Raw genomic sequence first — 23,692 nt, 5'->3', positions numbered from 1 at the left:
CACAGACTAACAACAGTTTCCTGATGTGGCTGATTACCATAAGCGTATAGTTTTCTGTACTAGTAATATGGAACATAAGCTTTAGATATTCAAGTAAATTATTCTTTGTGTAAAATGAACCCAGAAATTTGAAATGAAGGTGAAAATTACTCCTGAAAGGGAAATGGAGACTCAGTGTCCAAAGTAATTCTTTTAATGGACCATTAGAATCTCAAATAATAATTAGCCTCACCCAAGAAACATCTCATTCTTTCTCAGAGATTCACAATACCTAATTGTTACCAAAAAATATATATATATAGTGAATGCAAAAAACTAAGTTATATTTCATAAGCTAAACAAACGTTGCAAAAAAGTTATTTCACATTTCTATGTCTTAATCCCCAAAAGGACCTAAACCCTAAATGCACTGTTCATGGTAGACGCCTAAATGCTTACTGAATAAATAATGAATAAATGAAGTAAATGAACAAATTATCTTACAATAATATCTGTATTTCAAAAAAAAGAGAAATTTGCAAGGAGGACGTTGTTATTTAAGCTAGTTACACACTATCACCCTCACCCATATCCCATAATTCAAGGGAAAGCAACATTTTGTCCCAAATGAAAGCACTCTATTACAGCCATGCAACCAATCCCAAACTACAAATCAGAAGACTTCAGTGACATCTGAAAGGAAAATGAAACACAGAAAATATCTTTAAGAAAAAAAAAAAGTCATGTAGACCAAACTGTTTTTTTAATTTATGGACCTCAGGTATACAAAACTAGATTATTCATAATCTCTGGTTTCTGATACGTTCTTAGTGCTGGTTCAAAGTCAATTTTAGAATTCATTCTATGACAGAAAGAGAAAAAAGGGACGCAGTCAGTGAAATGGGAACGGGGGGCGGGGGGCGGGGGGGTGGGACATGTCCTTTTACAATCAGAGAATGTGCCTTGAAGTTAACACCAAGAACATTTACAATTGTGTACTTGAATGCGGTGACAGGCATTATACCCAACAACTCCCAAGAGGCAGTAGGTATCGCTGTCACAAAGACTCTGGAGCCAGAATGCCCAAGTTCAAAACCTAGCTCTGTCACCTAATACCTTTGTGACTCGGACAAGTTACTGAACCTCTTTTACGCCTCAGTTTCTCCATCTGTAAAACAACAGTACCTATCTCATTGAGTTATTTGAGGATTAAACGAGTTAATATATGCCTGGCTGTAAAGTAACATCTGGCATATAGTATAAATACATCATTAAGTTAAATAAACTCACCATAAACTACAACAACCTGAAGTTAGTACAGCAAATCTCCCTTATAACATGGATAAAACTTTTAAATCACAGTATCTCCAGATTCTCCATCAAGTGAAAACACACTTAAGTTCAAGTGTCTTCACAAAAACTCTTAAAAATATTTCTGTACAGCTATCTCACCAAAAACAGCAAAACAAAAACCACTCAGTGGCTGAAAAGTTAATGTACAGTTCCTTCCAAAGGTTAATAATCACAATAAAAGTTAGAACCGTATAGAAAAAAGAAAAACGTACTCAGGCTGCTCCATAGTCCCTGAACTTCATCTCTCACCCACAGCTGAGCAGACCAGTAGGTACACATGCACTCCAGAGCACGTAAGGCCACCACAGCTCCAAGCAGAGCGCCTGGCCCACAGTAAGTGCTCAGTAACTATTTGCTGAATTAATTAATGCCCTAAAAGTGAAACTACTTCTAGCCTACACTTTCCTTTCTCCACCCCTGTCAAATATAATCTGGATAATTTTTTAAAGAACATCTAGGTTTTCATAACAGCATATCAATCAATTCCAAATGGGGAATGATTGGACAGTTTTGTTTTTTTTAAAAAAAGAGGAAAGTAGTTAAATTCAACAAAAGGAACAAACGTAATCTGTTCATAGGAGGAATAATTCCTTGCCCTAGAGTTTACTGTATTATGATTTTTAATGTGAGCTTTTCGTATCTTTGGGGAAAGTCATGCACAAAACTTAACCACTGAAAATAAGACTCCATTCAAAAATATATAACAGACCTCATCAACTCTAATTTTGTGGATACTATCATAAGTTTGTTTCCCAATCACACCAGTACAAATATACAAAAGGCTACTCAACGAAACACAATCTTTCCAAGTTTAGTTACTTTGGTTAACAATACTGTATATTAAAGTTATATAAACCAAAGAGATGTTCCTAACCAAAGCAAGCCAGCAGATCTCTACTGGATTAAACATTTTTTTAATGCAAACGTCTCAAGCTCAGCTGCAAAATAAGGATTGCTGGATGAGATGGTTCTTAAAAGTCCCTTTCAAAAGTAAAATCCTAGCGGGACCTCCCCAGACACGGGTTCGAGCCCTGGTCTGGGAAGATGCCACATGCCACGGAGCAACTAAGCCCGTGTGCCACAACTACTACTGAGCCTGCGCTCTAGAGCCCATGAGCCACAACTACTGAGCCGGTGAGCCACAACTACTAAAGCCCGCGTGCCTAGAGCCCGTGCTCCACAACAAGAGAAGCCACCATAATGAGAAGCCTGCGCACCGCAACCAAGAGTAGCCCCCACTTGCCGCAACTAGAGAAAGCCCACGTGCAGCAACGAAGAGCCAACACAGCCAAAAATAAATAAATAAAATTAAAAAAAAAAAAGTAAAATCCTAGGGTGACAGGACTCAGTTTAGTCCTACACTGTACTATATTGACTAACTTTAAAAAATATGCACTACTGACATTTTATGTATGGCTAATATTTTTAAAAATTAAAATATCTAATTCAAGCAAGGGAAATTATAATAAACACAAGCACCCAGGTGTTCTAACAAAAATTTATAATACCCAATTCACAGATATGACACTGAATTCATTCTAAACTTTAAATTATTTCCTGTTTCCACGCACTAAACCTGTAGACACCTGATAACAGTTGCTGGAATCCTTGTATTTCATTTCAGCCATGTGATCAAGAAACAGTTCTTACAGATAAGTCCTTACAGCACTGAACTGCAGAATAAAGTATTTCAGTTACTTGTCCACCTTGAATTTTCAATACTATACCCTTAATAAATGCTCCAATGATACAGAACCATGTTATGAATGGGATTGCCTATTAATCCATGACTCCATCAGAATCATTTTAAGGGTAGTAACAGTAAGATAATGCTTCTATTTCAAAGTTCACAGGGAAAACTGAACCTTAAAATAGATCTCTAACACCTGCATCCAAAAAAAAAACCTGTTCATTTTCAGTTGCTATTTAAACAAAAATCTACTGGTGGGTTACTAACTGCAATGAATTTAGATCAAATCTCAAATACTTTAAAATACATTCAATGTTAACTTTAGAATCTTAACACCCTAGAAGTAGCCTCCATGATCTTAAGCAATGACGATGATGTTACTGGTGTACAGTAAGGTGTGCAACAACTTAAAGTACAGCCACTCCCCACAGAACCACAATTCAGAACACCTGAAATAAATTCACAGCTAAGACACCAGGTCAACGTACAAAGGAGCTGCTAACAAAACTCTCCTCATCCTCAAATATCTATTTAAGGGCCAAGACTGACCGTTAAGAAGACATACTTTCAACGGTACAAAATAATGGCATAAAACACACAGCACAGTAAAGTATACCATTTGAGTAGCAAGACTCCGGACTCCCCAGAACTTTAGGAACATAGGCTACCGTATTCCTGATGCATGCAGTTACACCTGTCATAAATAATAATGTTTAGGACTTCATCATATGCAAAAAATAAAGCATGACCAAAAGTTAGAATACAAAGAGCAAAAATAAGAATTGCTAAATCTGCTTAGCCACTACTATGGTCAGGATAATCGGTCTCATTCCTGTCTAGTAATCGGCATCAAAACGGAAAAAAGAAAGAAGACAGGTTCTTAGAGTCTCCAGCATTTGGCTGCTCATCAACTTCAGCAATAAAGTATTATAAGAACTTTTATGTAACAGGTTTAAAGTTGTGTGCTACTTTTTAATTCTAATCTAGGTATGTTCTTTTAGGCAGAGCAATACTCTACACTTTGAATCTTAGGCATCAAATATGTCAAAGTATCAGAACAATTAGCATCTACTGAGTTCTCACACCTAGAATTCACCAATAAAAAACAGGAGGTGATTATTCCACAAAAGGCCCCAAACACCAATGGTAACTTCTATTCAACTTCCTAGAAATGTGGCTTTGTAGCATGCTGTATCATCAGCTCTGCGAACACTGATGCATAGGCCATTCTTACCTTATCCTTTTCATGTGGAAGGAGTGACACTGGAGGTAAAGAAGAAAGAGACTCACAACTCTCTTTCCCATCCACATTGGTTGCTTTAGTGTTGAGCCGATAAAGAGGTCCATCTTTAAGGAGTCTGCCGTGGCCAACGGCGCGTTTAATAGCCAATCGTAACTGCTGGTGAAAGCCAGAGGCAGCACCGCCTCCAAACAATGCAGACACATCCTTCTGACCTTTCAAAAAACGTTCAATGCTTTTCAAAGTTGAGCCACCGGACTCTGCCAAGCCCTCGACTGCCCGCTTGATCAGTTTATTCCAGTCTACGTTTTGTTTATTATCCACTTTTCCATGGTTTCGAGGTTTAGGAAGTGCTATTCGCCCAGGATTATCAGGATCTTTATAGGAATTGAGTCCTTTATTTGAGACTTTCAAAATTGTTCCATCTTTGACACTCAACTCCAATTGTTCTAAAACAGTTTTACGATCCAAGCCATGGGATGAAGACACTGCATTGCATATCCTTTCTTCTGAAGGACGCTGTTTTTGCTTCTTCACTTTTTTGATGGCCTCCAAAATCCACTCCGTATACAGCGGGTTGGCGAGTTTTACCATGGTGAAGGATTCTGTATATCCATAGAGTCGTTATCCCTTATCCTGATGCTGAGTAAGTTTTACACCATGGAAAACAACATTCCCGGAGGCTGGGAACCAGTTAACCATAGCATACAAGTTTTCTGGCCTGAGTCCTTCCTCCTTTCACAAAACAGAGTGCCTCCCCACTTTTACTTTAGAAACCAAAACAACCTGTTATCTGAAATATCTTCAAACTTCTCAACAAACTTCTCAATAGCACCACACATGGGTCTGTTCATAAAGTTGTAAGAACTCAAGAACATCTCAATCCCAGCAGAAAAATGTGCATCTTATGCCTGGAAAACAATTAAAACAAGGTCAGTTTCCTATCAAGGCCCGTTTTATAAATACACTGGAACTGAAACATCCTAGTCTTTAAAGCACTCAAACAGTGTTCACTGAGCACCTGTAGGAGTTTGATCATGTTTCTATCAACATTCCAAAACGATCATGTATGTAAACCACTGGAAAAACGAAGAAAAGGAAAAAAAGATTAAAAATTAGGATACAATGAGGAAACAAGACAAGATGCACTGTGAATGACCTTAGGCTACAACTAACCAGAGGGGTGCTGGCTATTCTGCCCTCCACAATCTCTGCTCACCAGTCTATGAATTGAAACTCTTCCTTGACATCTTTCTCCAAGAAGCTATTCAGCACTTCAACAAGTATCTAGATTAGCAGAAAGAATCCTGCAATGAAAATAAGAGTGAAACTTTCATCTTTCAAAATTCCAGACATTCAGACTGAATGAAAACAGTCAATAAGATGGACAGAAAACCATTGAGAAAATTTTAACTATTGCATATAGTAAAAGAAACAAATACAATTTCCACAAACCAAGTTCACATTTTAAGTATGATATTACTTTCAACATTCCAAGTGGAAACAAAATTAACATTTTGAAAATAGTCAAGTGCGAAAAGTGTTCAAAGAATTTTTTAAAATTCCAATTTCCTTCAAATTTTAGGAATCACATGCTGATAAGCTTCTCCTAGTAACATTCAATATACTGGAGGGAGTCCAACAACTGTCAAAATGTTCATAACCAATCTACAGACACAGCAACTAGAAATGAGAATGGCCCAGAATCACTGGGTTCAAATGTACACACTACGTATCAAATGTACAGCACAGGAAAAAAATGTATTGCCTGTTTGTAGTCTAAAAAGAAGACAACCGCTAAAGATTCAAGATTGCTGTCCTGAAATGAACATCAATGAATAAGACACCAACGTATACGTATACACACACACATCTATGTATGTACACACACACACATACGTTGCCTCTCCAGGATCAAAGTCAGTATTCTTTCAGACAAAAGAATCTGGCAGATACAAATCTTTTTGAAAATCACCAAAATAATGAATTCCGAATCTAATAACTTCTTTGCTTCCAAAAATAAATTTACTTTTACCTAAATGTTTTTTAGAACTCCTCGTACTCTGAGGAGCACTTACAAGATAAACATCCTAGAAAAATGGCTCCCACAGTAATCGTTCTTCCGAGTGCCTCTAAAATCAAAAGGAAAACTAAGAGATATGAAGAAAATGATAGTATTACTAACTCTGATAAGAAAGAAAAGGCTGAAGGAAACACGCAAACCTGAGGCAAGACTTCTTTTCTAAATTAGCTGACTGAAAAGCAGTCCCCCGAGGGAAGAACTCAGCTTCACCGCGGTGAGAGTCTCGAGAGGACAGAAATCATGGTATTACTCGGAGTGGGTGCATTACGGAGGCATTAACGCTACAATGAAATGAGAGGCTTCAGCCCGAGTTGCAGACGCTGGGCCCGTCCCGGCTGCTTAACCTCGCAGGTGAGAGAACGAAGGACAGTCACCCGCGGTCTCTCGGGCCGGGCTGCGCACGGGTCTTCAGATCTTCAGCAAGCGAAGCGCCTGCAGACCTGAGCTTTAACTCCAGGAAAGTACCCCGGCGGCCGGGAAGAAAGTGCAGCTCGCCTCCGGCAGTCCTTCCCCGACCTCCATCCCCCCCACCTCCCCGCGAACGCCTCTTCGCGCTCTATTTTTAAAGGGAGAGAAACTTCAGAAACTTGCAACGGCACCAGCCCGCGGCTTGCCGACGGGGAGTCGGCGGCTCCCACCGGACGGGAACGGAACCCGAGGACGAAGTTAACAATGAAATCACGTGAAAGAGTTGAGAGCCGCACATCTGCGCTCCCAGCTTCGCCGAAGCCGCGGCCGCCCGGAGGCCGGTCCCGTGCGCCGGGGCGCGGGCGGGCCTGGCGGCTCCGCGCTGACAGGCGCCCGCCGCCCCCGGCGCCGGGGCTGACAGCCCGGCGCACACGCCGCCGCACGTGCGCCCTCCACACCACAACACGGCCGCCTGTCACCCCGCGCCGCGCGGCCGCAGGGACCGAGCGCGAGCGCCGGGAGCGCGGGCGCAGGGGCCGGGCGGGCCGGGCGGCGGGCGCAGGAGCCAGGCCGGTGGGCGCGCCCCGAGGGAGAGCCGGCCGCCTGCACGGCCCGCCCGCGGCTTCGCGGCCTGGGCCACCGCCGCCGCCCCCTCCCGGCTGCCCGCTCCCCGGCTCCCCGGCCAAGCCCGGCCCGGGCCGCCGGCGGCGGCGCGCGGGCCGCGGGGCGGGGGAGCCGGGAGCCGGGCGCCGGGCGCCGGCCGGGCGCGAGGGGGCGGCCGCGGCGCCCCAGCCCGAGGCCTGGCGCAGAGCAGCGGGAGGCGGCGCAGGCCGCGGCGGGGCCTGCAGCGGCCACCGGCCCCGCGAAGCGGCGAGGCGGGTCCCGGGGCGGCTTAGCCTCGGGCTTGACGGCCGGGGGCGGCCGGGGGCGGCCCCTCGACTACTTACCGGGGGAGAAGAGCGCCGGGTAAGCGGGGCCCCGGGCCGGACCGCGGAGATGCCCCAAACTGACACGGCCGCCATCTTGGAGACAGTGAGCTCCGGCCGGGGGGAGGGGAGGCGAGGCGGTGGAACAGCCGCGGGGGGAGGGGAAGCGTCGCGAGGGAACGGCTGCCTGGGGGAGGGCGCGGGAACAGCCCGAGAGCTAGGCGAGCGGGAGGGGGAGGAAGGGGCAGCGCGGGAGGGGGACGGCCGAGGAGCGGGAAGAGCTGGGCCGAGAGCCGGGAAAGGCCGGAGGGCGGGGCGGGGCAGGAGGGAAGAGCCGGCCGGGCGGATCACGTGGGGCCGGTACAAAAGGCCAAAGCCAAAGCGGGAGGAGGACTGGAGGAGGCCGGCGGCCGGGGCGATCGCCCCTCTAGCGCGGTTGGGCCGGGCCGATAGCCGGGGCAGGAGGTGCTGTGTCCCCACTGCACAGCTGGGGAAGCAGAGGGTCGCGCCGGGGTGGGGAGGCATCGGTGCGGCGCGGAAATCCGGTAGGATCTGAACTCTGATGGCGCCTGTGTTTACCGTCACCGAGCCTCCCTCCGCACCGCGGTGCCCGCGCCCCGCTCCCACGGCGACTCCCCGGAACCGGGTCGGGAGCTGGGGCGGAGGGCGGAGAGAAGGCCGCCTCGCTTCATCATTCCCTGTCTGCGCGCATCTTCTCCCCACACATCCACCCCTTTGCGGGAAAATCAGTAGGTGCGAGGAGGAGGGGAAGGGTAGAAAGTTGGATGCCGTGTCGAGCCCTTTCACTACAATGACCTCATCCTCCCTACCCCAGGAGACTTGTTGGACCTCACCAGAGCCATCTTTGTAGGGACCAGCGAAGGCTCGGTGGTGAGATCCGCACAGGTCACACAGCTGTCTGGTGGCACACTTCTGAGTTTGGAGCCTCCATCTGTCTAATGCCGACGCCTGTCTTGTACCCGTGCCCTCCGCAGCACTGCTCTTGTCCGAATTTATGGCTGAGCTGCGGACTGGCACTTTTCATGGCCTGCCTGTCCTCTACTGGCTGCATGGATATTTCTTTGTCTGGTCTCTCTTCCAGTTTAAACTCCTGAGGCAGAGACTGAGTCATACTTTTTATTACCCTTCATTCCCTGGAAGGGCAGTAAATGACAAATGAAAAGACATACTAAATAATTGATAATCTTGTGTGGAAGCGTTTTCCTGCCACTGGACCTTTTTATCTGCTAGACTATTCTCCCCAACACCTCCTCGTTTTATCTCAGCTTTACCTTTTAAAGTGCACCTTCTCGCTTACTACCTTATCGTCTACTTCCTTTTCTGAACTTTTGTAGTTTGACCACTTGCCCTGTTTTTCGTGTGGCACCGGTTGTGTGGCCTCATCTACGTTCTATGAATGCATTCCCAGGTATATTCTCTTCTAGGATGCCTCTTTGCATCTCTAGTGGCATAGAGTTGTGCAAGCAGTACAGACTCCAAAAAATGTTGCTAGTGAATGAACATTATTTCAGTTACTAAGAGATTGAATTTCCACCCCCCAAATCAAGCCCTGCCTTGTTTATACCTCAACCTATACTTTCCTGTCTCTATAGCTTTTCTCCACTCTAATCCTTAGCCTTATTGTTCTATACCATAGACTGTCTAGACCATTCAATAATAACATAACAACTTATATTTTCAACTCAGTATCCTACCACTGACAACTGCTAACGTCAGTGTGATGTGGTGAGATTTACTGAATCACCCTTCATCACCTACTGCCAAGCCCCATCCCCAAATTAGGAGAGAAATTTGGGGATAGAAAATAATCTATTAGAATATTTTCCATCCTAGATGAATCAGACAGATGCAGTCTCAGGTAAAATAAGAGATATTTGTAATGAAAACATTTGGGGGGAAGAAGTGGGGGAAATTCTCTTTTCGAAGAGTAAAGCAATGTTTTTATTTCCCAAAGAGGACAGATAAAGTCATATTAATAGAAAGAAAATGAGTTCTTCATGTGAGACTAGTGTGTGGTCGTCAGAAGAAAAATAATACAGAGATGAGTTGTGTTTGCTTTTGGTTAATTTAGAAGGAAACTAGCCACAGGCATTCCTGTGAAAAGACCAAACTGGAGTTTAAGCACACAGTAGCAAGAATTTAAAACAATTTGCAACAACAAAGCACAGTTTAGCTTTTCAAACAGCTTCTACAGAGACTCTTTGCTTTACATTTGCATAACTTAATGGCACATTCAGGCGGTCTTCTCAAAATAAAAGATTTGCAACAAAGACATATTAAGGTCTTCATCTTTTGCATGTTAAAAAACAAAATCCACAGTACTGAGAGGACAGCTTCTCTTTGGTTCAAGCTTACTCAGAATTCAGCCATGCAGGGCTGGCAGCTAAAAGTTCTTACCCCTTCCACATTTCGCTCTAGGAATCCCTGCCCTTTCAGTAGTATCTGTTATAAACTACAGTTTATGCAGAGTCCAGCTAAGCCTAAAATTGGAAGGCTGCTCTATCCTTGTTTCAACAGGAGTTTTTAGTCCATTTACATTTAATATAATTACTGCTGTATTTAGATTTATACCTGCCATCTTATTATTCATTTCCTTTGCCCATTTACTTTATATCCCTTATTCTCTTATTTCTTGCCTTTTGAATTAATTTAAATATTTAAGTATACCATTAACCTCCTCTATCAGTTTATTAATTATACATTTCTAAAGAAGTCTTAGAGATTACAGCATTCCTGATTGACTTATTACACTCTAATATAAATGATTACTTTTACCACTTTCCCCCAAATGCTAAGAGCTTAGAGTAATATTGTGCCTCCACTTACCCCTTCCCCTTTTGTGTTTATTGTCATGGATTTTAATTGTGCATATATTTTAAACCATACAAGGTTTTATAATCATCGTACAGTCAATACTCATTATATTCGCCTACATATTTACCCTTTATGTTGCTTCTTGTTCCAATATACATTTATGTGCTTATGACTGGAATTTTTTTCCCTCTGTTTGAATATTCCTCTGTTCAGAGCAGGTCTGCTGGAGACAATTTCTCTCCATTTCTGTTTGCCTCAAAACTTCATTTTATCCTTCGTATTTTTGCTGGGTATAGCAGTCTCGTTTAGCAAGTTTTTTTCAGCACTTCGAAGATCTCTGGTTTCCATCATTCCTTTGTTACTCCTTTGGAAAGTAATGTCATTTTTCCTCTGGCTTCTTTTAGTTTTTTTTGTTTTTTGCTTAGTTTTCAGCCATTTTCCTGTGATGTGTCTAAATATGGTTTCCTTTGTACTCATCCCACTTGGGTCATGGGATGAGTGCCACTTACATAATCCCTTCAATTGGTAGCTTGATATCTTTTCTCTGTTTTAGAAAAATCTTCGTCACTATCTCTTCTTACCTCTCTTTTCCTTTTAGGATTTCATGTACACCTATGTCAGAATTTTTCATTGTTTACCATCTGTATTTCCTATTATATTTTTTGCCTCTTTGTGCGTGAGTCTGTACATTTTGTACGCACAATTTAAATCTTATCTTAAATCTATGTATTGAGTTCTTAATATTGATCATTGTATTTTTCAAGTTCTAGGATGTTCATGTGATTTTTAAAAAAATAAAATTTAATTCATTTGGAGAAATTTTCCATCTTTTTATTTTTCTCCACTTTTGCCAATACTTTCTTGAACATCAGTCCCAGCTATTTTAAATCTCTTTCTGATCATTACAATATCTAGATCTTCTGTGGGTCTATTTCTATTACATTTTCTTTCCATTGGTTTTTGGGTTTTTTGTTTGTTTGTTTGTTTGTTTGTTTTTTAAACTAGCTCTTGGCCTGCCTAGTAATTTTTAATAGACTGCCACACATTAAAACTATAGAGGGGGCTTCCCTGGTGGTGCAGTGGTTGAGAGTCCGCCTGCCGATGCAGGGGACACAGGTTCGTACCCTGGTCCAGGAAGATCCCACATGTGGCGGAGCGGCTGGGCCCGAGAGCCATGGCCGCTGAGCCTGCGCGTCCGGAGCCTGTGCTCTGCAACAGGAGAGGCCACAACAGTGAGAGGCCCGTGTACCGCAAAAACAAAACAAAACAAAACAAAAAAACTATAGAGGCTCTGGATAATATTATCCAGATAATATTATCTCCTTTGCAGAGCCCTTAGGAGGACTGAGCACCTTAATAGATCAGAGACTGAATTAACTTATTTTTTTCACTGGATCATTGGTCTGCTGTAAGTACCCCCACCATACTCAGAACCAGGAAAAGTTTTAAAACTGAAAAGGTCTGTCCCTCCTTCTGATTAGAAGAATGTCTGAACAAGGCTTTGCCTGATGTATCAAGATATAGTTTCCAACACTTCCTGTGTATCAGAATCACCTGAGTACTTTTTAATAAGTAAAGATTCCAGGATTCCAGGCCAAACCTACTGAATCTGAGTTTCTGAGAGTGAGATGAATTTGACTCTGTGTTTTAAAAAGCTCTCCAAGTAAGAACTTCTGCTCTGTCCATGATTGATTACTGGGGACTGGATTTATCCTCCCCTCTTAAATGACTAGAAAACCTGAAAAAAGCTATATGAAACAACAGTTTTTAGACATTGGACAATAGACAGTGTAGGGCAGTGATGACTGAAGCAAGAGAGGTACACAAGTGGAACCATCTAATTGCCCCAGCCTACTGCATTGAGGCAGTGTCCAGGCCTCAGCCCAGAGCCCAGCTATATGCTGAGTTGAGGATACAAAGATCACAACTGAGGGAGAACAAGGTCGCTAGCATTTGCAGGACAGAGAACCAGAAAGGGGGAGGATGCATATATATATATATATATATATATATATATATATATATATATAGAATCCCAGGTATCTGCAGGGTGTGTGGATGGGTACTAATTTGCACATGTTTGAGAACAAACTAATTGGGGAAAGAACCACCAAAAAATGACAGGTAAAACAATTCCCAGAGCTCCCATGTGGGTGGAAATAGTGCCTGTTAACAGAAGCCAGAATGGAAAGAGCTTTCAACACTGTCGGCCTTGGGTAGAGTCCTCAGGAGGGTATCATCTTAGTACTGAGGATGAATTTACCCTATATTGGGGGTTAGCAGAGAGATTTGAAGAATAATGGCTGGAATATTCCCAAATTGAATAAAAACTGTAAATCCACAAATTCAAGGGAGTTTAATGAACACCAAGCAGCATAAACAAAAGTATAACCTCACCAAGGCACATTATAGTAAAGTTACTGAAAATCAATGATAAAGAGAAAAATCTTAACATTTGCCAGATTAAAAAAGACACATCACATATAAAGCAACAAAGGTAAGAATTACATTAGACTTATCTTTAGAAACTATACAACCAAGAAGAAAATGAGAAAAAATAACTTTAAATTATTGAAAGATTAAAAACTCCATCTGAAATTCCTTAGTCAGCAAAAAAAAAAAAAAAAAAGAATGTCTTTTAGAAATGAGGGCAAAATAAGTTTTTCAGACACACAACGAAAAAGCTAAGACAGTTTATCCCTAGCTGACCTGAACTGCCAGAAATGTGAAAAACATTTCTTCAGAAAGGAGAGGAAAGTATATATCCTTTATTAGATGGAAATGTGGGTTTGTAGAAAAGTATTAAGAGTACTGGAAATGAGAAATGTGTGGATAAGTATAATGTTTTTAAATTAATCTCCTTTATAAGATGATTGATTTGAAGGCAAATTAAAGACAATGCACATGGAGTTTAAAACTTATGTAGAATTGGGGCTTCCCTGGTGGCACAGTGGTTGAGAGTCCACCTGCTGATGCAGGCAACACGGGTTCGTGCCCGGGTCCGGGAAGATCCCACATGCCGCGGAGCGGCTAGGCCTGTGAGCCATGGCCGCTGAGCATGCACGTCTGGAGCCTGTGCTCCGCGACGGGAGAGGCCACAACAGTGAGAGGCCCGCGTACCGCAAAAAAAAAACAAAAAACAAAAAAAAACATGTAGAATGAAGTGGATGATGGGGTTGTCTAAGGAAATGGGAGTAGCTGTCACGGGTTTTACACTGCACATACAGTGGTATAATATTTGCAGGTAGACTGGGGTAAGCTAAAGATGCATATTGTAAACTCTAGAGCAACCACTGAAAGGAACAATAACAATAAATCTGAGGTATAGCTAATAGGCCAATACTAGAAATAAAATGGAGTCACAAAATTACTCAATCCAGAAGACAGGAAAAAAAGCAAAGAACAGATGAGACAAATAGAAAACTATAGCAAAATGATAGATTTATACTCAACCATATTGGCAATTATATTAAATATATATGGTATAAACATCCAAATAAAAGGCACAGTTTATCAGATTGAATAAAAGCATTAGCCAAATATGTAGTGTCTATAAGGAATACATTTTAAATAAAAAGACACAGATAAGTTACTATTAAAAGAATGAGAAAAGATACACCATGCAAACACTAATCAAAAGAATGCTGGAATGGCTGTATTAATATAAAAAAAAAATGTAGATTTTAGATCAGGGAATATTACCAGGAATAAAAGTGGATATTTTAGAATGATAAAAGAGTCAATTCATCAAAAGGACTTAACAATCATAAATGTATATAGAACTAATAACAGACCTTCAAAATACTGAAGCAAAAACTGATAGAAATGAAGAGAAATAGACAAATCTACAATTACAGTTAAAATTTCAACACTCCTGTATCAATAATTGATTAAAAAATCAGTAGAAAGAAAATGAGTAATGATATAGAATACGTGAAGAACATTGTCCACTAATAGAGATTTATAAAACATTGTACCTAACAACAGAAGAATCCACATTTTCTGCTAGTGCACACAAAATATTCACCAAAATAGACTATATTCTGGATCATGAAACAAATTTTAATATATTCAAGAAGATTGAAATTATACACACTGTGATTTCTATCAAAAATGAAATTAAGCTGATATTAATTACAGAAATGTATCTGGAAAATCAGTAAATGTTTGCAAAGCAAGGAACACGTGGGTCAAAGAATAAATTACAAGAGAACTCAGAAAGTGTTTTATTGAATGAAAATGAAACATATCAAAATATGTAGAGGCTAGCTAAATCAGTGCTTAGAGGGACATTTAGAGCATTAAACAGTTTTATTAGAAGAGTGGGAACAAATCAATTAATGAAGCATCTACATTAAGAAATTAGAAAAAAAAAAAGAAATTAGAAAAAGAAAAGCAAACAAAAACCCCATAGTAAATAGAGGGAGGAAATAATAAAGAGTTGCAATCAATGAAAAGCAGGAAAGCAAAAGAGAAAAATCAATGAAACTAAAAGATGGTTTGTTGAAAAGATTTTAAAAATCAATTAAATTCTAAGGAGACTGACCAGGAAAACAAAAAGAGAAGACATGAATTAACAATATAAACAATGAAAAGAGAGACATAACCTTATATACTACACACATTAAAAGAATAAGGAATAATATGAACCTTATGCCAAAACAGTTGACAACTTAGATTAATGTCATTCCTTGAATGACAATCTACTAAAGGATATACCAGAAGAAATAGATAATTTGAATAATCCTACATCTATTAAAGGGATGGAATTATAGTTTATAAACCTTCCACAAAGATACTTCAGGGATATATGGTCTCACTGGTAAGTTCTACCAAACATTTAATAAATAAATAAAACCAATTCTCCATAAATTCTTCCAGAAAATTGAAGGGGAGAGAATATTTCCCAACTTATTTTCTGAGGTCAACATTACTCTGATTGCAGCACCAGACAAAGGCATTACTAGAAAAGGAGTATCCTTCATGAATGTGGAAGCACAGATGCAGAATTCTTTCAAAATTTTTAGCAAATTGAATATGACTGTGTATAAAACAGATAATATATCATGGCCAACTGGGTTTATCCAGGACTGCAAGGCTGGTTTAACATTTGAAAATCAGTTGAGGTAATTCACCATCCTAGAAGACTAAAAAACAAAAAATCATATGATCATCACAACAGATACAGAAAAAGCATTTGACAAAATAGATGTTGGACATCTATTCCACACAAAAATCTCTCATCAAATTAAGGATAGAAGGGAATCTTTTCTCACCCTGATGAAGAGTATTTTTTAAAATGTAAAACTAGCATGATATTTAATGATAAAAGACCAATACTTTCCTTCGGAGGCATGATCAAGGCAAAGATGCCTGCTGTCACCATGTCTATTCAACATTGTGCTCTAGATTCTAGCCAGATAAATAAGGCAGGAAAATTAAAGGGCATTTAGATTGGAAAGAAAGAAATTAAACTTTTATTCATAGATGACATGATTGTCTATCTAGAAAATCATACGGAATCTACAAACAACTGCTAAAATTAATGTTTTTCAGGGTTGCAGCACATAAGATCAACATACAAAAGGCAAGTGTTAATGATCTGATTTCAAAATGGGCAAAGGATTTGAAGTGACTTTTCTCCAAAGAGGATATACAAATGGTCAATAAGCACATCAAAAGATGCTCAACATCACTAATCATTAGGGAAATGCAAGATCAAAACCACAATGAAATACCACCTCACGCCCAATAGGGTGTCTACTATAAAAAATAACAAACAACAGAAAATAACAATGTTGATGAAGATGTGGAGAAATTGGAACACTTGTGTGTTGTTCAAAATGTAAAATGTTGCAGCCACTGTGGAAAATAGCATGGTTGTTCCTCCAGAAATTAGAAATAGAAATACCATGTGATCTAGCAATTCCACATCTGGGTGTATATCTGAAAGAATTCAAAGCAAGTTCTTGAAGAGATAGTTGCACTTTCGTGTTCATAGCATGAATAGCTATGAACTATTATTCATAGCATTATTCACAGTAGCCAAGAGGTAGAAGCAACCCAAATGTCCATTGATGGATGAATGGATAAATGAAATATGGTCTATACGTACAATGGAATATTATTCACCTTTGAAAAGGAAGGAAATTCTGACTTCTGCTACAGCATGGAAGAACCTTGAGAATATTATGTTAAGCAAAATAAGCCAGTCACAAAAAGACAAAAATTGTATGATACCACTTATAATGAGGTCCTAGAGTAGTCAAGTTTATAGAGACATAAAGTAGAATGGTGGTTTCCAGGAGAGAGTGGGAGGAGGGAATGGGAAGTTATTATTTAATAAAGAGAGTTTCAGTCTTGCTCTGGAGATGGATGGTAATGATGGATGTACTTAACACCACTGAACTGTACATTTGAAAATGGTTAAGATGGGGAATTCCCTAGTGGTCCAGTGGTTAGGACTCCATGCTTCCATTGCTGGGGGCCCGGGTTCGACCCCTTGTCAGGGAACTAATATCCCACAAGCCATGCAGCATGGCCAAAGGAAAAAAAAAGGTTAGTTGGTGAATTTTATATTATGTGTATTTTACCAGAGTTAAAAAATAAATTGTATTTCTATATACCAGCAACAAACAATTGGAGATGAAAATGTAAAAAAACAATATATTTTACAATCACATCAAAAATATGAAATATTTAGGGGTTAATCTGACAAATAATGTACAAGATATGTTTATTGAGTACAAAATATTGCTGAGGATGTTAAAGAAGGCCTAAGAAAATGGAAAGATATACCTTCTTCTGGATTGGAAAACTCAATATTGTTAAGATGTCAATTATCACCACATTGATTTATAGATTCATTGCGCTCGCAATCATAATCCCAGCAGGATTCATTTCTAGAAACTGACAAGCAGATCCTAAAATTCTTTTGGAAGTACAAAAGATGTAGAAGTGCCATGCAACTTTGAAAATGAACAAAGTTGAAGGAGTTTTTACTGCCTGTCTTTACGACTTTCTAAGTTTTCTCATGCAGGGCACATCAGTAGTAACAGCTGCCACACTGTCACATAGGTGTGTTGTGAGAGTTTAAAGTTGCTATAGTTATAGTGCTAAAATAGTCTGCATTATATAATAAGCACAATTTTTAGTATTGTTATTATTGTGGTAGCTTAATGTGTATTTCCCTGGTTACTAGTGAGATCGACCTTTTTTTATACATTTATTGGCCATTTCAGTTTTCTTTTCTGTGAAGTTCTTGTTCGAATCTTTTGCCTATTTTTCTATTGCATTGCTTGCATCTTTCTTAATTCTTTATATTTTCCAGGTCCTGATACATGTTAGTTATATATGTTGTATATTATTTCCCCTAGTTTTTAGCTTGTCATTTCACTTTTCTTAGTGGTGTCTCTTGGTGAACAAAAGCTCCTATTATTAATTTACATAAATATGTCAATCCTTTCTTTTTATCATTTGTGTGGTGATAGTTTGAACCCTTGTCTTGCTTCTAATCTTGCAAAAGAAATGCTTTCAAATTGAGGGTGATATTTGCTATAGTTTTTGAGGGTGCTCTTAATGAGAATGAGGAACTTACCTTCTATTTCCACATTGCTAAGAGTTTTTAACATTACCAAATGCTGAATTTTGTCAAATACTTTTCCTGCAACTAATGATATGATTGTTAATTTTCTCCTTTAACCTCTGAAGGCAGTGAGGGGCAATGATTATTTTTCTAATGTTAAATCCATTTTGCATCCTGGACAAATCCAACTTGGTCATGATATATTATATTTAAAAAATAGCAGGATTGGGCTTCCCTGCTGGCACAGTGGTTGAGAGTCCACCTGCCGATGCAGGGGACACAGGTTCGTGCCCCGGTCTGGGAAGATCCCACACGCACAGAGCCACTGGGCCCGTGAGCCATGGCCGCTGAGCCTGCGTGTCCAGAGCCTGTGCTCCGCAGCGGGAGAGGCCACAACAGTGAGAGGCCTGCGTACCACAAAAAAAGAAAAAGAAAATGGCAGGATTTACATGCATAGGTAAATTTTTTAGGATTTGTGTGATTATGTCCCTGAGTGAATCTTGTCTATAATTTTCCTGTCTTGAATTATTCTTTCTTATTTTGTTATCAAAGTTATGCTTGCCTCATGAAATGAGAAAGGAGAGTTCTTTCTTTTTCTATTCTCTAGATAGTTTTTTTAAGATACTTATTTATTTTGGCTGGTCTGGGTCTTAGTTATGGCACGCAGGGTCTTCGTTGTGGCATGCGGACTCTTAGTTGCCACATGCATGCAGGATCTAGTTCCCTGACCAAGGATCGAACACAGTCCCCCTGCATTGGGAGCACAGAGTCTTACCCACTGGTCCACCAGGGAAGTCCCTCCTGATAATTTTATAAGGTAAAATTATTTGTTCTTTAAATATTTGGAAAAATTCACCAGTAAAACCATCCAGACCTAGTGTTTTCCCTGTGGGAAAATGTTTGCATACTGATGCAATTTCTTATAATGGTTGTAAAATTATTATGGTTTCCCATCTTCTTTAATCAGTTTTGAAAACATATTTTTCTAAGAATTTGTCTATTTCATTTTCATTTCAGGAAGTTGTTTATAATATCCTTTAATATCCATGTAATTTCTGTAGTATCTATAATTATTTTTTCTTTATTATTCTTACGATTGTTTATTTTTGCCTTCTCATCTTTTTTTCCTTGAACATTATTGGCAGAAAATGCTATAAACCTTTTCAAAGAAACAGCTTCTGGATTTGTTGATCTCTATTTCTGTTTATTTTTTAATTTCCTTAATTTTCATCTTTCTCAATATTTCTTTTCTTCTATTTACTTCAGATTTATTCTTTTGTTTTTTATCTAACTTCTTGAGGGGATACTTAGCACATTTACCTTTTCTTCTTTTCTAGTATAAGAATTTGACACTGCTAAACAATGGTATGTGGTATTTTTATCATTTTCAAGATATAAATATTCTTCTGAGTTATGTAATGTTGTATTTGTTAATTTTCAAATATAGGGAACTTTTCTAGTTATCTTTTTATTGTTCATTCCTAACTTAATTAAGCTGTGGTTAAATAACATAATTTGCGTGATATTAATCCTTTGAAAATTTGTTGAGAATTGTTTTATGGCCTAGTGCATATGATCAATTTCATAAGTGTTTCACCGTGCTTGAAAAAAAAAGTGATATTGGAAAACAATACTCTATGTATGGCTATTGGATCAAGCTTCTTAACTGTGTTGTTTAAATCTTCTGTTACCTTATGATGTTTTTCCCCTGCTTGATTAATCCATTATTAAGAGTAACATAAAATTCTTTACAATGATGATGGATTCGCCTATTTTCCCTTGAAATTCCAAGTTTAAAAATACAAGTGTGTTTTGAGGCTATGTTATTAGGTTCACATACACATAACTGTGATATCATTCTTGGGAAGTGAACTTTTTTATTATTATACTGTGCTAAATAATCTCCAGTAGTACTTTTTGCCTTAAAGTTTATTTGGTCTGATTGTAGCTTACATTTGGTTGGTATTTGCCTGATATATCTTTTTCTACTCTTTTCCTTCAACTCTCTGTATACTTATGTCTTAAAAATGTCTCTTGTAAGCCAACTAATATCTTGACTTTAAAAAAAATAGTTTAGGGCTCTCCTGGTGGCACAGTGGTTAAGAATCCACCTGCCAGTGTAGGGGACAGGGGTTCAAGCCCTGGTCCGGGAAGATCCCACATGCCGCAGAGCAACTAAGCTCGTGCGCCACAACTACTGAGCCTGCACTCTACAGCCCGCGAGCCACAACTACTGAAGCCCACAAGCCACAACTACTGAAGGCCGCACACCTAGAGCCTGTGGTCCGCAACAAGAGAAGCCACTGCAATGAGAAGCCCGTGCACTGCAAGGAAGAGTAGCCCCTGCTCGCCGCAACTAGAGAAAGCCCGCATGCAGCAACGAAGACCCAACACAGCCAAAAATAAAATAAAAATAAATAAAAAACAAATAAATTTATAAAAACATAGTTTAATATTTTTTCTTTAACTAGAGCACTTAGTCTATTTTTATTTGTATTTACTTCTACTATTTTATTTTGTGGGTTTTAGTTATCCTATCTTTTCTATACTTATTTGCAGTTACTTTCTTGCCTTATTTTGAATTTTTTTAGATTTTTTAAAAATTTACTGAAGTGGATGATAAATATCCTTCTTTTAGTTGTAATGCCAGACATTTTAATACGTATACTTGTCAAAGTCTAAAGTGAATATTTTTATCATCTTGTTGAATGGCACAAGAATCCTAGAACAGTTAAACTGTGATACCCCGTTCTTAGTATACTTGGCATTTTTTTCATGTGTATTGGCTCTTTTTTTTTAAGTCCTCACAATATTATTGTTTATATAGTTTTTTAAAATATTTATTTATTTTAATTATTTATTTATTTTAAAATTTTATTTCATTTATTTTATCTTTGGCTGCATTGGGTCTTCGTTGCTGCGCACCGGCTTTCTCTAGTTTCAGCGAGTGGGGTCTACTCTTCGTTGTGGTGCGCAGGCTTCTCATTGTGGTGGCTTCTCTTGTTGCAGAGCATGGGCTCTAGGCATGTGGGCTTCAGTAGTTGTGGCTCGTGGGCTCCAGAACACAGGCTCAGTAGTTGTGGCTCACGGCCTTAGCTGCTCCATGGCATGTTTGATCTTCCCGGACCAGGGCTCGAACCCATGTCCCCTGCATTGGCAGGTGAATTCTTAACCACTGCACCACCAGGAAGGCCCTTATTTATTATTTATTTATGTATTTTTGGCTGCGCCAGGTCTTAGTTGCAGCACTCGGGATCTTCGTTGCAGCATGCAGGCTTCTTGGCTGCAGCATGCATGCAAGATCTAGTTCCCCGACTAGGGATCGAACCTGGGCCACCTGCAGTGGGAGCGCGGAGGCTTACCCACTGGACCTCCAGGGAAGTCCCTATAGTTTATATAGTTGACGTTTGTTTCGAATTACCAAATACTTACAATTTCTCTGCTCATCACTCCTTCCTGAATCTCAGACCTTCCATGCAGAATCATTTCACTCTGCTTGAAATATATTCTCTAAAATTATCTTTAGTGAAGATCTTTTGGACAAGATATTATCCCTTTTTTTCTTTTTACTTTAAAATAATTTTCATACTTTTATTTTGAAATAATTTTCGTTTACGGAAGAGTTGAAATGATAGTCCAGAAAGTTCCACCATAACCTTCACCCAGCTTTTGGGAAGAACATCACAGAGATGGTGTGTTCCTCTCCTGGCATCACATCAGAGGCTGCCTTATATTAATGTGATGCATTTTTGATGATGTTACCCTTGATGGCTTAGTTTAGGGGTTTTCTTGTCTGTAAAGTTACAGTTGTTCTGTTATCTACCCTGTTGTTAGAAGCCAGTCACCACGATCCTGCCTGCATCGCAGGAAGGGAAGCTTCACCTCCTGGAGAAGGATTGAAGAAGGAGCAGGCATTCAAGCAATGATTTACCCTCCAAAGGAGGAATGTGTGGTGGCAAGGGCACCCCTCAAACCGCAAATTGTGCTGTAAATTGTACCTGTCACTCTCACACGGCAACCTTCCTTGGCTCCCGATCACCTATGGAAGAAAGGCCATGCTTCTCAGTGAGACCTGCAGAGTTCACCTGCTAAGCACGTTTTCTTGCCCTCCCCATCCTCTGCCTTCCTGAATTACTTGTAACACATCAGATATGCTGTGTTTTCTCCTATCTACATGAGTCCACATATGCAGTTCCGTTCTGACTGGAAAGTTCTTTTCTTGTTTGTCTCTCTGAGGCTGCAGGCAATTACATTGTTGATCCCCGCCTGTTGCTATCAGGCCATTCTACCATTCTATGTGGGCAGCTAGCCGTCTGCTGTTGGGTGATTGAATACATGGTAAGATCAGAGAGTCCTGAGAAGATAAACCCATTACCTTTCTTCTTTCAGTGTGGATTGATTTTCTAGGTTAGAAGTAATATTATTTGGGAGTATATGACAGTATAGTGTTCTGTAAGTCCCCAGATGATGGTGCTAGAAGGACAACAAAGAAAACAAATCCAAATTCAGAATAAGTATACATCCTTGTGAGGATGGATTCCTGCCCACTTTGTAACTGAGGAGGTCCCGTGGTACGTAATCGACCTACTACCATGTGACATCTGTTTCCCTTGGGAGGTGGCACCACATTAGGGGCACAGGATTGCTGCTGCTGGCATGTCGGGCACTCAGCAATGGCAGTTAGCCTATGATACACAAGGCTGGCTCTGGTGAGGGCAAGTCCAGATTGATGAGGTTTTGCACAGCTTCTGTCTTGACACCATTACCACTTTATTTACGAGCAAGCACTGAAATGGTCGGACAAGGAGGTTGACCGGCATCTGCCAAGTGAGTTGTCTTGCCAAACTGACTATGATGAGCCTTCTCCGCAGTGGAGGACTCTTGGTGAACATTTACCTGTGCACAAATTAGTTGCACACTCTTGGCCCAAAGCTCCTCACTAGCAGTCTCCCCATCGTGGTCATTCCAAGTCACTGGTCATCCAGTCAAGACACTAGCCTTTGCCCACGAATTGATGTAGTTTCTTAGTTCAGGTTAATCTCTTCTTCTGGATGTAGAGGACAAGGAGATGTGTTGCTTAATGTTCATCCCACTGGGAGGATTTTTCTGCTTCCCTGTCCTTCAGGACAACTTCTGAGAGGGGCTACATCACAAGCAGCATCTCTAAATGAGGCTCAAAATAGTTTCTCCTCAGTCAGTGACACAGTAGTGTCCACAGTCAAGCAGGGGCCAGCGTGTAGAATGGGCAGACACACAGCAAATATGATCCATCTGCTCTTTTTTTTTTTTGCGGTACGCGGGCCTCTCACTGCTGTGGCCTCTCCCGTTGCGGAGCACAGGCTCAGCGGCCATGGCTCACGGGCCCAGCTGCTCTGCAGCATGTGGGATCTTCCCGGACCGGGGCACGAACCCACGTGCATTGTCTGTTTCTAGAAATTCATCTCCTGAACTCTGTTACATTCATCCTTCCTCCAACTTTTGAGCATTTAAAAATGGATCTTAGGGACTTCCCTGGCGGTCCAGTGGCTAAGACCCTGCGCTTCCCCTGCGTGGGGCGTGGGTTTGATCCTTAGTCAGGGAACAAAGATCCCGC

General features: G+C 40.4%; 1 protein-coding gene across 2 annotated transcripts in view; it reads right to left on the bottom strand.

Annotated features, from left to right (window-relative positions):
• KAT6A (lysine acetyltransferase 6A) overlaps positions 1 to 4,856 on the bottom strand; it is a 105,154-nt gene extending 100,298 nt beyond the window's left edge. For both annotated transcript variants that reach the window (XM_065899767.1, XM_065899768.1), the window contains exon 1: positions 4,257 to 4,856. In XM_065899767.1, coding sequence (XP_065755839.1) covers positions 4,257 to 4,856 — 600 coding nt within the window. The remainder of the gene's footprint in view (positions 1 to 4,256) is intronic.
• Between the last annotated feature and the right edge of the window lie 18,836 nt (positions 4,857 to 23,692).

This window comes from Phocoena phocoena, chromosome 21 (genome assembly GCF_963924675.1).
Source record: "Phocoena phocoena chromosome 21, mPhoPho1.1, whole genome shotgun sequence".
NCBI lineage: Eukaryota > Metazoa > Chordata > Mammalia > Artiodactyla > Phocoenidae > Phocoena > Phocoena phocoena.
The sequence above is the reverse complement of the archived record's forward strand: the minus strand, read 5'-3'. Positions and strand labels throughout refer to the sequence as shown.